General features: G+C 43.0%; 1 protein-coding gene across 5 annotated transcripts in view; it reads left to right on the top strand.

Annotated features, from left to right (window-relative positions):
• The window catches only part of ATP8B3 (ATPase phospholipid transporting 8B3), a 345697-nt gene that overhangs the window by 225131 nt on the left and 105647 nt on the right, over window positions 1–14919 (top strand). For all 5 annotated transcript variants that reach the window (XM_077475865.1, XM_077475864.1, XM_077475862.1 and 2 more), the window contains 2 exons: window positions 631–714; window positions 5085–5324. In XM_077475865.1, coding sequence (XP_077331991.1) covers window positions 631–714; window positions 5085–5324 — 324 coding nt within the window. The remainder of the gene's footprint in view (window positions 1–630; window positions 715–5084; window positions 5325–14919) is intronic.

The raw sequence follows: 14919 nt of genomic DNA, 5'->3' as shown, positions 1-14919 counted from the left end.
TTTTTGAAAATGCTAGTTGACATGCTTTCCTTCAGAATTTAGTACGTTGCATCAATACTCTGGAACAGGTCTGCAGATCTTTACTCTCCTCATAACAAGAGACAGGCAGCTAACATTTTTTATGGTGTAAGCCTCTACATAAAATAAGGTAATTACCACAGAAGACTGTATGAAAAATACAGATGTATCATTCTACAGAGACAAAAATTCCAAATCCCCAAAGCAAGCTCCAAGAAGCACTGTAAAATGTACATTGCCCACTCCCAACCAGGGAAAAAAATACAATATTGTGCAAGGTGAAAAATCAGCAAATATTGGGTGAATTTTAACAATGAACCTACATTTACTGAGTAATAAATAGAATGAATGGCACAGGAAAGCACTTTCCTGTTGAAGAATAAATAGATGCTTGGCGAGGTGAATTTTATTTGAAAATAGGCAAATCTCAGTTGAAAATACCAAAAACCACCATGACAACTAGAGAGAATGTGGCAAATTGAATATTGGTAAAAAAAGAATGGCAAATTTCAGCTTAAAGCAATGGGTGAATTTCTTTTTGAATCAATGATGAAAACAACTGTTAGTAACATGACACTTACATATTTACCGTTTTTTTTCCTTGTATTGCAGACAGTGTTTGACAGCTGGTTCATAGCCTTCTACTCCGTACTTTTTACTGCTCTTCCAGCATTGTCCATGGGACTCTTTGAACAGGTGAGAAAAAAAATCAGATTCTTTTATTAGCTGCATTCCCTAACATTAAAATGGCCTTAATATATGTAATTTATCCTGGCAAATATTACATAGTTACATAGTAGTTAAATTAAATATATATATATAATATATACATACAAATGCAAGCCAGTGTAAAAGGTATGCATCATACATATAATACATATATTGTATAAAGCAAAAAGGTTTACTAATATTACTAATTGATAAGGGTATTCTGTATAGACGTGTGACTGATGGACAAGACTCTTACATGTAAATAAGCAAAAAGGATGATCACAATTCATACAGTAATTGAAGTACAATCACCCAATGAACAGATCCCAAATATAAAAGCTATTAGTGAAATATAGATAGGATCATGGGGTACAGAATACATACAGAAAAACAAAAGAACCAATAGATAATAATGCAGCCCCCAGATCAGTAATTCTCATCATAAAACAAACAGGGGTATGTAAATAAAAACATAATTAGCAATCCAACATTAAAATTAATGTAAATACAGTAAATTTGCCTAGATGAGACAAAATAATCATGCTAAACCATAGTAAAAGCGAACAGTGCATTCTCATGTTATTAGGGAGCAGAGTAATGTTTGCAGCTTTCATATAGCCTCAAAGGTGTTATTTTAAAAGTATAAAGATATAAAACAAACCTAATAAATGCACTCTGTACCTTGCTGGCAATGATTGTAGACAACACAGGACAGGTAATTGTGAGAAACAAAGGTTCCACTGGAATCAAATTATTCATGTACTGAGATATACAATGCACTGAAATTAAAGAAAGGTTTATGTTAATAAATAGGAAATTTAATAAAAAGGGCTTAGTGTGTATTACCCAGTGGTGAAGCAAGACATTCTTTCACCTGGGGCAAAGACTTAGTTCTTTTTATTAGTATTTTTTTTAATTGTTACTATTTTTTACATTTTATTTTACAATTTTATTATTTTTTACAATATTATTTATTATAGTTTTATAGGAGCCCTGTTGTGGGACTTTGATGAAATATCAGGTGTCTAAAAAGACCTCTGATGCCTCACTTTGGAGACAGAGAAAGAGTTTAAGGACAAATTCCCCAGTTCTTTTTTCTGCAGCGTCAGGGGCATCTATCAGGTATGATATTTACATACTGTAGTTACATTGGTCCAAGCTGGAACAATGTAACTATATATAATATAGCCTATGCCTAGAATTACTCCTTAAATTGCCAAGGAATGAACAGTACTACAGCCATCCCCACACCTTGGATTCTGGGACATACAGTAGGTCAGGCCAAAGCTGCTGCAGGACAGCTGTTTCGAAAATCGGACTGTCCTGGCAGATCTGGGACACTTGGCAACTTCAGGAGGTAGCATTCTTTCGGATATCAAAAATTCACTGTGTAAAGCCCCTTTCACACAAAGAGTCCGATCAGTTCCACCTGATAGTTTTTCAGGCGGACCTGATTGGAGCCTCCATTCACCCCTATGGACCAACAGGTGTAAACAAATTCGTGTCCTTTTACACCCGCCTATCTCCAATACAGTTCACATAAAAAATAGGGGGGGGGACCTGTCCCCCTCTGTCTAGGTGGATGGGATTGGAGGGCAGTTGAGTGTAAACAGCCAGCCACTTAAGTTACTCCCATCTTCCTATAGAGCAGAGCCGGCTGTGTCCGTATCCACTCTGCATAATCTGAGCGAACACAGACCTGTCATCAGCCTGCTCTGCTCCAATCAGTAGACTGATCCCCTGCTGAGCAAAGCAGATCCCACAACATGTAGAAGGTTGCTATAGGAGAAATCATCATAATGTGTGTGAAGTCATGGAAAGTTGCTAAAGTGACCATATGCACTGTGAATGTGCTTTTATATGTATTAATTAGTAATATGTACTTGCGAATATTTGAATTTATTATTATAGCTATGATAAACTATATTAATAAACCCAAATACAGGCATACCCCACTTTTGTAAATATCCACTTGTTTATATTACCAATAAATATATATAAAAGCACATTCACAGTGCATATGGCCACTTTAGCAACTTTCCACATTCACATTATGGTGACAGTATGACATACTCCTGCCAGCAGAGGCGCCCTTCTCAATGTGGTTCCTGGGGCAGATGTCCCCCCTGCACATCTATTTTCAGCCCTGGTATTACCAGATAGTTTATATCCTGAGAGTCATATGAACAGTAGGGGTTGATTTACTAAAGGCAAATATACTGTGCATCTTGCAAAGTGCAGTTGCTCCAGAGCTTAGTAAATGAGTAAAGCTTCACTTTGCAAAAAATGCCCAATCACATGCAAGGAAAAATAAAAAGAACAGCATGTAACACAGGCAGGTTTCCGTTACATCAGAGGGGGGCGGGGTCACCCATACATCACTGGGGAAGCCCGGGTTTCCCCTTGCGTCAGAGGGGGGCGGGGTCAGGTGACGGGTGGCCCCGTCCTCCACATATAACAAACGCCAGGCCGCCGGGATCCCCGCAGTGTCTCCTCCATGGAGACAGAAGATGGATGGATTCGCTGCGCTGGATCAGATCAGCTATCGCTGGACCCCGGAGAGATGATCATTCGTCGCTGGATAGCAAGAGTGGATTACCACCGCTGGAATCTTTTTTTTATTTTTTTTTTATTTTTAATAAAGGAATTTTTCAAAAGTGTTTGTCTTATTTAACAATTTTTTACACTTTCTTTGAGAAATGGTAGGGGTACTTTTGTACCCCCTTACCATTTCAAACAGGGAGGGGCCGGGATCTGGGGGTCCCCTTGTTAAAGGGGGCTTCCAGATTCTGATAAGCTCTGCGCCCGCAGACCTCCACAACCACCGGCCAGGGTTGTGGGGATGAGGCCCTTGTCCCCATCAACATGGGGACATGGTGCTTTGAGGGGTCACAGACCCCCAAAGCATCCTCCCAATGTTGAGGGCATGTGGCCTGGTATGGTTCAGGAGGGGGGGCGCTCTCTCGTCCTCCCCTCTTTTCCTGCGGCCTGCCAGGTTGCGTGCTCGGATAAAGGGTCTGGTATGGATTTTTAGGGGGACCCCCAGGTCAATTTTAAAAAAAATTTGAACCGGGGTTCCCCTTAATATCCATACCAGACCTGAAGGGTCTAGTGTGGATATTTAGGGGGAACCCCACGTCAATTTTTTTTTAATTTGACGCAGGGTTCCCCTTAATATCCATACCAGACCTGAAGGGCCTGGTAATTGAATTTGGGGGACCCCCACGCTTTATTTATTTATTTATTTTTTTAATCAATGACTTTCAATGAGTGTTCTCTGTATTACGGAGCCGACAATTCATAATAGCTGCGAGTGATTTTAAAGGACTTTTTTTCCTGCATAAATGACACTTTGTGCAGGGACAGTTCTAAGCACCAGAAACATGCACCCCTTCACAGGCATACTATAGACACCCCCCAGGTACGAAATTTAAAGGAATATTACACTTTGATTGTTTCACTTTAATCATTATTAAAATCACTGCTCCCGAAAAAACGGCCATTTTTAAAACTTTTTTTTGCATTGATACATGTCCCCTGGGACAGGACCCGGGTCCCCAAACACTGTTTAGGACAGTAACTTGCATATTAGCCTTTAAAATTAGCACTTTAGAATCTTTTCTCTCTGTCAAATCTTTTCTCTCTGTCTAATATTTTCTCTATATAATCTTGGACTAATAGATGTAAGGTTAGGCACATTCGACCACAGGTTCTATAGACACAGATTGTTATTGTCAGAGTCACGTCAAATCTCCTATTCTATATTGAACTGTTGTAACAACGAAAACGAAAATAAAGCATTTATTTATGTTGCATCTTTTGTTTTTCGGATTCTGTGCTTTCGTTATTTTTTGTCAAAACGAAAACGAAAATACCTGAAATTCGGACGAAAATGCATTCGGACAAAAACTAATGCACATGTCTAATATATACTGTCCACACGTTGATTATGTGATAAGCAGCACAGTTATTTACATATAGACAGTAGAGGACAGCAGACCCCTACAGTTGTAAACTTTTAAGATACTGTGGCGTCATCCTCCTCTCCACCTCGTCCAATCAAAGGTCCCCTTGTATTCCTTGTAGTCATTGAAAAAAATACATGCGTTCTATGGAGGGCAGTGGTGTGCGCAAACAATCTTCTATATTCAGTAGGGAATCTGCTGGAGTAGCTCTCACTGTATGTATTTTCTGCATTCCCAGTGGCCCTCTGGATATCAGATGGGACACTGGCATCAAGTCAAGCTGGACAAACAAAAGAAAAGTAAATTCCTTGAGTTCTGCTTTAAAATCTAAACATTTTACAACTGTTCTATCTGATTTTGAATGCTTTTATGCTTGTGTTTTTCTTTCAGGATGTCAGTGCCAAAATGAGCCTACAATGTCCAGAGTTATACAGAATTGGGCAGACTGATTCCCTTTTCACTTACAAGACGTTTGCATGGTCTTTTATAAAAGGCATTATAACTTCATCAGCATCTGTCTTCATACCATATGGAGCTTGCAGAGACACTGCTGGTCCTGGTGGTACCTGTGATCATCAGTCATTTGCTGTTACAGCAGCAACTGTGGTTATTCTTGCTGTCACTCTGGAGGTAAATATTAAGACTATTCTAAATTAACACAAGATCTTAAAAAATGTCAGTTCATTGTTTTGCCTTTTGTCAGGTAGTAGAAGGTAAAGTGGAAGTAAACCCATCGATTTAAACAGTTAAAAAATAAAAAGGCATGTCGGGAATGCTAACTGCACATTGACTGTGCTCTCAGCCAAACTATCAAACCATCCAATGGCTGGTGTCATAATGAATCACATGTGCAGCACCATAGCAGTTGAAGATTAAACAGAGGCAAAGATGGCAGCTTCCTTGGCTGAAAACGATAGGGGAGTTTACTTCCACTTTAAGTAGAGTTGAAGAGATTGTAAAAGATGACATTTTCTTTAAAAAAAATGTCATACTTACCTGCTCTGTGCAGTGGTTTTGCACAGAGCAGCTTCAATCCTCCTTTTCTCGGGCCCCCCGCCAGCACTCTAGGCCCCTCACCAAGTGCCCCCATAGCAAGCCTTTTGCTGTGGAAGCACCTATGCGTGCTCACTCCTGAGCTAGCTCTCTGCGTCCATAAGACACAGAGAGTGTGGCTGAGCCCCACCCCCACCCTCGCTCCTGCCTCACTGGCTGTGATTGATAGCAGCGGGAGCTTATGGCATCTCAGCCAATCTGGAGGGAGAGACTCAGGAGAGCCTTGAGTCTTGTGCACTTCGCTGGATTGGGATCGGGCTTAGGTAAGTATTGAGGTGGCTGAGGGGGTAGCTGCACACTGAAGGTTTTTTTACCTTCATGCATGAAGGTAAAAAACCTTCAGCCTTTGCAACCACTTTAAATAAGATTTGTTTTGCTGATATTGACCGTGAGACATTATGGTGTCCCTTTCTGCTGCCCTATTTAAAAATGTATGAAAAAAACCTACCTTCCTACCTTACCTTCTCTGACAGGCCTATGGAACAGGTATTAACTTGTCTTACCTAACTGTTCTTTTTTTTGAAGAAAAACACATAATGACCTCACTCCTAAACAATTTAAATAATTTAACTGCATTTTCATCATAATCTGGGACTGTGACATCATAAGGGGTGGGGACATCACCCGGTGACCCCGCCCATTGTCCATATATAAGTCGCCGCACACCGCGTCCCTGCCATTGCGGCCAGAGAGAGCGTTGGTCAACATCTCAAAGAAGAAGAGAAGGCGGCGACGATGACAGAAGACCGGGCCACCGCTAGTAAAAGAGCTGGAAGAAGGAGCGGAGGCCCGGCAAGAAGAACCGAAGAGGGGGACAAGAACCCCCGAAGTCGGAAGAAGAGGTGGCGGCGACAGAAGACCGGGCCACCGCTAGCAAAAGAGCTAAAGGAAGAAAGTGGAATCCCGGCAAGAAGAACCAAAGAGGGGGACGAGACCCCTGAAGTCGGAAGAAGACCCCCGAGCGGCGACGAGGAAGAAAGCCAGGCTCCTCCGCTAGTAAAAGAGCTAGCAGAAGATAGAGGAGGAGTCCGGCAGGAAGACCCCCCAAGACAGAAGAAGACCCCTGGAGCTGTGCAATAAATTATTTTGAAACCTTGTGTTGTGTTTTATTTCCATTTTGTTCACTAGGTGAATGGGTAGGGGTATATTGTACCCCAATACCCATTCACATAGGGTGGGGGGCCGGTATCTGGGATGAGCCCCCCGCCCAAAGACCCAGACAACCAATGGCCAGGGTTGTCGGGAAGAGGCCCTTGTCCTCAACATGGGGACAAGGTGCTTTGGATTGGGGGGGCCGCACGGCCTACCCTCCTCAAAGCACCCCCCATGTTGAGGGCACGCGGCCTGGTACGGCTCAGGAGGGGGGCTCTTGCTCGTCCCCACCCCCTTTCCTGACCGGCCGGGCTGTGTGCTCGGATAAGGGTCTGATATTGACTTTGGGGGGAACCCCCACGCCGTTTTTTCGGCGTAGGGCTTCCCCTTTAAGTCCATACCAGCGACGTGTCAATCTCGCCCATGGAGGCTGCGACATTGACCTCCTTCACTAGTCCCGTCTACATGGAGCGCACAGATGGCCGGATTGTCCGCCGAACTCACAGTCCGGCGGACAATTTTTGAGTCAAAACTACTTTCTAAGTCTGCCAGCCTTTTGGGGAAAAAAAGTCCGCTGGAGCCCACACACGGACGGATTGTCCGGGGGACTCTGGTCCGCCGGACCAAGTCCGCCGGATAGTCTGATCATGTGTACGCAGCATAAGGGAGGAAGCTCATTGTTTATATGTGTTCACAGACTGTTTTGTCTTTAGTCACTATATGCAAGTATCAATTGTTTTCTCATACATTCTGATACATATGTTGACTTTTTGAGAGGCATTTGCACATCACGGACTTTGAGAAGTCGGTTCAGGGGTATTTTTTTCTTTTGTTTCAGTAAATAGTCACACAACTTGGCAGCACATTTCACATTAATTGTTGTGTATATATATGTTGCTAGTTGTTTAAAGACTAGAGGACAGTATTTTATTATCTATCCCCCGAGAATCACCCCTGGGATCACCTCAGAATTCTTCCTCACAAGCGCTGCATTTTATATTTTTTCATATATTATATCATGCAAGTAACTCTCTTTAGTTAACTGGGTCTCAGTATTGAAAACAGATCCACAGTGGATCATTGCTCTTGCTTTATTCACATTTGCATATTGATTCACACCCAGATGCTTCTGGGTTGTAACTTCTATCCAAATTCTGCAAAAGAGACACCAGGTTTTTCCATCGTCCAATGTTTACTCCATCTACAAGCTGTAAACTGAATCTTCTCCAGAGTAAACATGGGCCGAATGACCCCCGGTTCGGTTTGTGGCAGAACTTTTTAACATCGCAAAAGTTTGGAACCGAATAACAAACCCCATTGAACTCAATTGAACCTGAACTGGAAAAATATAGTGCCTGGGGGGTCCCCATAGTCTGCCTGTAAAGTGGCAGATCTGTACCATGTATAGAAACTGCTGCAGCAATAATGACATTTATAAAGCCAATAAAATGAAATTTCCCCTGCAAGCTTTCTTTATTTTGTAAACAATGGCTTGGGGGACAGTCTGTATGATGAGGCGGCTATTTAGTTCACTCGGAACAAGTTTAAAGAGATTTTTTGAAAAAAAACCTGGTGTCTCTTTCGCAGACTTTGGATAGAAGTAACAGGTGCGAAAAAATTGGCTGCACATCGTAACCCTATAGAGGTACTCTTGATGAAAGCAAGAATAGCCTTTGCTGTCAAAAAATTTAATGATTGACACCTGTCAAACAGGTGTGGAAAAATTTGATTTGTCTTTGGGTGTCGGTGGTGCCTGCACACTTTAATCCTATAGAGGTACTCTTGATAAAAGCAAGAATTGGCCATGCTGTGAAAAATTTTAATGACATGCACCTGTCAAACAGGTGCATAAAAATCGTTTTTTGGGTGTAGGTGGTGCCTTCACACTGTAACCCTATAGAGGTACTCTTCATGAAAGCAAGAATTGGCCTTTCTTTCAAAAAGGTAAATGGCATGCACCTGTCAAACAGGTGCAAAAAATTGGTAATTTAATTGTGCCCAAGAAACCTACATCAAAACATTTCTGCCAGATGAAATCAACACCCACAAAGCTAGGCAGCCTAGACAGTCTTTCACAGATTCCAGATCCAGAAAGCACTTAATCAGTGAAATCGGCATCAGAGGCTTGATAGCTGCTGCTAATCCAGGTCTGATTCATTTTGATAAATGTGAGCTCCACCGCTCCTATCTTGACCAACAGAAGCCTCAAAACTACCTTTTCCATGAGACTGTAACCTACAAGAGTCTGGAAAGACACAAACTCCTCTTTAAGGTGTCCTCAAGAGATTTCCTCTTCTGCTCCCTCCGTAGGGACGGGATGAATTCCGAGACTTTCCCCTTGTAATTTTAGTCAAGGAGGGTTGCCAACCGATCATGATCTGTCACGTACCTGGATCGTGAGCCTGACGTGTAAAGAAGAGCCTCTCTTGCCGCACCGGATTGTGGGCCCCTGGGGTTGAGACAGTAGCCACAGAAGCACGGTGGCGCAGGAGTGCCTGGGTTCAGTCTGGTATTGGTAGGGTTGGATGCTCGTGGCTGGAGATGCAGCAGGCAGACCAAGAAGAATTGTGTCATTGATGCATGCATTGTCACAGCTCGCCATCCTTGTGGCCTCCTCAAATAATGACAGTACAGGGCATGCATCCTTTATCAGCAGCCATTGGCGTGGGAAAAAAAAGCGGAGACGGCCTGAGCCTGTTGTTTTGCCACACTCACACAGGTACTTGCTGATTGCCCTCTGCTGCATGTGCAGCTGCCACAGTATTGCCAAAGTCAAGTTCCACCTTGTGGGCATGTCACAAATAACTCGGTTTACAAGCAGGTAGAACTCCCACTGAATTTCAGCCAACTGAGCACTGGCTGTATATGACCGCCTGAAATGGCTACAGACTCTTCCGGCCTGCTTTAGCAGATCTTCCAACCCTGGGTACCTGCTTAAGAAACGCTGCACCACCAAATTGAGGACATGTGCCATGCACATGTGTCAACTTTCCCTGTCTAAGGGCAGACAGGAGGTTTGAGCCATTATCGCACACCACCATTCCTGGCTCCAGTTGGCATGGCGTGAACCACTTTTGGGCCTTCCCCTGTAGAGCTACAAGAATCTCTGCTCTGGGGGTGACCCCTGTCCCTTACACAGACCAGCTGAAGCACTAAATGGCACCTTTTAGCCTTACTCATGGAATAACCCCTTGAACACTTTTGGGGTATTGGTGGTCTATAGGATGATTAAGCAGAGGAGGGCATGGAGGAGGAGGAAGTGCAGGAGGAGGGGGATGGAGCTGACAAGTCTCACTCCAGTAGCTGTATAGAGACAAGGCGGAGCAACAAGTTGCTGCACCAAGCCCTGTCCTGCATCCATCTGAGTTGCAAGCAGATTTACCCAGTGTGCTGTGAATGAAATATGACCCTGACCATGCTTGCTGGACCATGTGCCAGCAGTAACGTGGACCTTGCAGCTGACTGCCTTGCCCAACGATGCCACAACATTGCCTTCCACATGATGGTACAGAGCTGGAATGGCCTTACCTGAGAAGAAATAGCGACTGGGAACCTGCCAATTTGGTACAGCACATTCTGCAAAATCACAGAAGGTGGAAGAATCCACCAGACACAAAGGCAGGAGTTGTAAAGCCAGCAGCTTTGCCAAGCTTGAATTTAGATGCTGGGCATGTGGGTGGCATTGACTGTATTTTTTTTTTTTGCTGCAGCAGATGGGGCAGAGAAATTTGCCTTGTAGTGTGCTACTGTCAGATGTGCTGCAAGGACCTGTGACACCCTTCGCTATACCATCATCCCTGTCAGTGGAGGCTGCTGAGAGGTCATGAGGTATAGCAGGGGTTGACCCAAAAGTTGAGGAGTGACGAGAAGCAGAATTGCATCCCTTTTGTATGGCTTTTAGGTGCTCTTGCCAACTGGCTGAGTGGTGGAAGGTTAAATGCCTTGTCAAGCATGTGGTACCCAATTGGCTTGATTTTTTGCCACACTTGATCTGCTTGAGGCAAAGTTTGCAAATTGCAACAGTGCGATTGGCTGCACATATGCTAAAAAAGGCCCAGAAGTGGGTCAGGAGATAACCGTTCCAAAATCTGGTGAAATAGGGTGGCTGCTCTCTACTATTCCATTATGGCTGCGTTGTTGGGGTTGTGCCTCACCCTCACTTTCCTCCTCTGCTCTATCCGGCACCCAAGTCGCATCAGTGAGCTCCTCATCATCATCTCTTCCATCCTCATCATCACTGGAGCCAACTAGGCAATATGCTGCGGCTGGGGGAACATGACTGCCAATTTGTTTACCAGCGTTCTCCCCTCTCTGTAGGCTCCTGTTCCTACCTTCCTCAATTCAGAACCAGGATCTGAATTCAGTAAGGGCTGTGCATCATCCAGGAGAAAGTGGTTGATGCTGTGTTCATATAACTCAACTGACTCCTCCATGTCTGATGCTGGGGCTATGGCAGGAGTAGCTGTGGACAAGAAGGCAAAATAAGCCACTTTGGCAGCTGCGGTTAACTGCAAACTAGTCTCTGCTTGGGTGACAGAGGATGAGGAGGATGAGGATGGTTTAATAGGCCAGTCCACCACCTCCCCTGCTTGCTGCGGCCGGATAGCATGGGCAACATCACTAAACCAAGGAAATTACACCCTGCCTGAGGACAGACCATGTCCACCTTTACCTGTGGACACAGACGCTGCTAGCGACTTCTGCCTCTCCTTGTTGGCCAAACCAGACATGATGTGGGGGCTTATTAACAAAATGTAATAAAGATGGGGAAATGTGTACATGAATGCACTTTAATGAATGGAAAGTGGTGTTTGGTGCACTTTAAGTTGAGTACTCACTAAACAGTAAACATATGCACTGAAAAGTGCTAATTTTAGTTTCATTCGTTTTTTTACTTTTTTTGGAAATTTGAAATTTCCGAAATTCCGAAATCCGAAAATTGGAATTTCCGAATTTTCAAATTTTTGAATTTCTAAATTTTCAGATTTCCGAATTTTCTAATTCCGAATTTCGAATTTTTTAATTGCGAATTTCCAAATTTTGAATTTTTTAATTTCAAATTTCAAATGTCTGAATTTCGAATTTCAAATTCCGAATTTCCGAATTCCAAATTTCGAATTTCCAAAATTCCAAAATTTCGCATTTTCAAAAATTCAGAAATTTGAAAATTCTAAAATTTTAAATTGGGAAATTTGTAAATTCAAAATTCGGAAATCTGAAATTCAGAAATTTAGAATTTCGGAAATTGAAAAATATTTGGAAATTCGGAAATGAACTAATTTGTAACTAAACGAATTGCACTTGTCTACTAAACAGACACACTCCACTGACACACTGCAATATACTGAAGTAAAACTGCACTGACGCACAGCAATATACTGAGGTAGACATGCACTAACGCACTGAAATATACTGCAGTAAACGTGCAATAACACACTGATATACATTGCGTTGAATGTGCAGTAATGCACTGAAATATACAGCGGTAAACGTGCACTAACCAACGCACTGAAATTTACTGTGTTAAAATTGCATTAACACACTGCAATATACTGCAGTAAACCTGCAATTATGCACTGAAATATCACCCAAATCTACTCCAGAGCTGCCATTCTTATTTTTCTTTTGCTACCTGATCAAGCATTGACCTGGAACAAGCATTTTTAGGGGTTTTACAGAATACGGAAGCAAGAACAATGATCAATCTCCAGTGGATGTGCATCATCTTGGTGACTAGTCCTTAGTAAATGTGTATTAGCCTCTGCTTACCGGTCTCGTGTATGTCTTTGAGCTGGCCAATTTGCAGTGTATGACATAGAACTGTATCTCTAGCATTGTCCCCCACAGACTCTGTGGTCAAGTTGTAAACAATGGGCTCACACAAGAACACTGCAGTGAATGACACCACATGATTATGTGGCACCACGCTCTGTAGCGTTAAGGACCACTGTCAGGGGAAGAGGGTTATACAACTGGTTGGAAGACCCAATTAAAGAAAGTTATGCAAACAAAGTTTTTCTAAAATTTTTTTTAAAAAGTCAGTAACTTCCACAATGCTACAACATTCTCTTTAAAGTGGTTGTAAACCCTTACAACCAACTTTGACCTACAGGTAAGCCTAGATTAAGGCTTACCTGTAGGTCCAAGAAATATCTCCTAAACCTACACGGTTTATGAGATATTTGCCAAAAGACAGGCACCACTGTCTATGGCCCATGCGCCGTAGACAGCGGCGCGCAGGCGCACTGAGTGCGCCGTGGTCAACGGCGATATGCCGCGAGTGGCGGCTCCCGTGCTTCGCCGAATGACAGCAGGGGAGCAGCGAGACCCACCAAGAAGATGGATGCGCCGGACTACAGGGGACAGCGCTGACTTCGCTGGCTCCTGTGTCAGGTAAGTGACACATAATGGACTACTATGTGATGCATAGTAGTCCATCATGCTTTACCTTTGCAGGGAATGAAAGAGGAAGTAAACTCATCAGGGTTTACTTCCTCTTTAAAGACCTTTGTACATTAATAAAATCCTTAGTTACAGTCTAATTATAACTACATTAAAGTGGATGTAAACCCTTACATATACCCAGTGAATTAAACAGTCTCAGAAGATGCACACAGATGAAACAAATCTCCCTACATATACTTTACTTATATATCTGCAGTCTCTTTAGAAAGTGCAGTTAAGTGTTAGAAATCATGTTTCCTCTTTCAGCAATGGGTATGGAGTCTAGGTTTACACTGTGTGTGAGTTGATTGGAGGAAAGGCATACATCCCCTCCACATAGGCAGAGGAATGAAGAAACTTGCAGAGCTCTCTGCTTATTTATCTCTAAATTCCCTTCAGACACAAATTTTCAGCTGGTTTTATCTCTTGTGTCAGAGAACTTGTCAGAAGTGACTCTGCTGATAACAGAGGAATGGTGCAGCAGGAAGACACAGCACTTAGAGCTTTGGAGAGACATAAGTAAACACTGCAGATATATGTGCCTAAGAATTCAATGAATGGGGTTTACAACTACTTTAACCACTTAAAGCGGGAGTCCGCAGTTTTTTGTTTTTTTTAAAGCCAGCAGCTACAAATACTGCAGCTGCTGACTTTTAAAATAATGACACTTACCGGCCCAGCGCGCCCGCGATGTCGGCACCCGAAGCCGATCTCTCGATCGTCTCTCGGGTGCTGCCGCCGCCATCTTGGGCATGGGAATCAGGAAGTGGAGCCTTGCGGCTTCATTTCCCGGTTCCCTACTGCGCATGCGCGAGTCGCGCTGCGCAATAAGGATGGTCCCCGCTGTCTCTGGGATCCATGTGTTTCCCAGCAGACAGCGGGGGACCTGCGGAAAGGGGCGTAGATTCTGCAGATATCTATGCCGGAAGTGGGTGCAGATACCTGTACTGTACAGGTACCTGCACCCTCCTCCCCCCTGAAAGGTGCCAATTGTGACTCCGGAGGGGGGGGGGGGGTTCCAATGAGCAGAAGCTCCACTTTAGGGTGGAGCTCCGCTTTAAGGACAGGAAGGATTTGCCCCTTAATGACCAGGCCATTTTTTGCAATATATCACTGCATCGTATTAACTGACAATTGCATGGTTGTGCGACACTGTACCCAAACAAAATTGACATCCTTTTTTTCCCATAAATAGAGCTTTCTTTTGGTGGTATTTGATCACCTGTGCATTTTTTTTTTGCGCTCTAAACAAACAAACAGCGACAATTTTGAAAAAAATACTTTTTTTTACTTTTTGCTATAACAGATATCCAAAAAAATATATAAAAAAACACATTTATTCATCATTTTAGGCCCATATATATTCTTCTACATATTTTTGGTAAAACAAATCACAATAGGCGTATATTGATTGGTTTGTGCAAAAGTTATTGTGTCTACAAACTAAAGGATAGATTTAGGAACTTTATTTATTTTTTATTGTTTTTTGTTGTACTAGTAATGGCAGCGATTTGTGATTTTTAGTGAGACTGCAACATTGCGAGGACAAATCTGACCCCAAATTACACTTTTTGAGGACCAGTGACATTATTACATTGATCAGTGCTATAAAAATGCACTGATCAATGTAAAAATG

The sequence above is a fragment of the Lithobates pipiens genome, unplaced genomic scaffold (assembly GCF_037356315.1).
Source record: "Lithobates pipiens isolate NorthernLeopardFrog02 unplaced genomic scaffold, aLitPip1_a1.2 Scaffold_13, whole genome shotgun sequence".
Lineage (NCBI taxonomy): Eukaryota > Metazoa > Chordata > Amphibia > Anura > Ranidae > Lithobates > Lithobates pipiens.
Note: the sequence above shows the minus strand (reverse complement) of the source record. Positions and strands in the feature narration are given on the sequence as shown.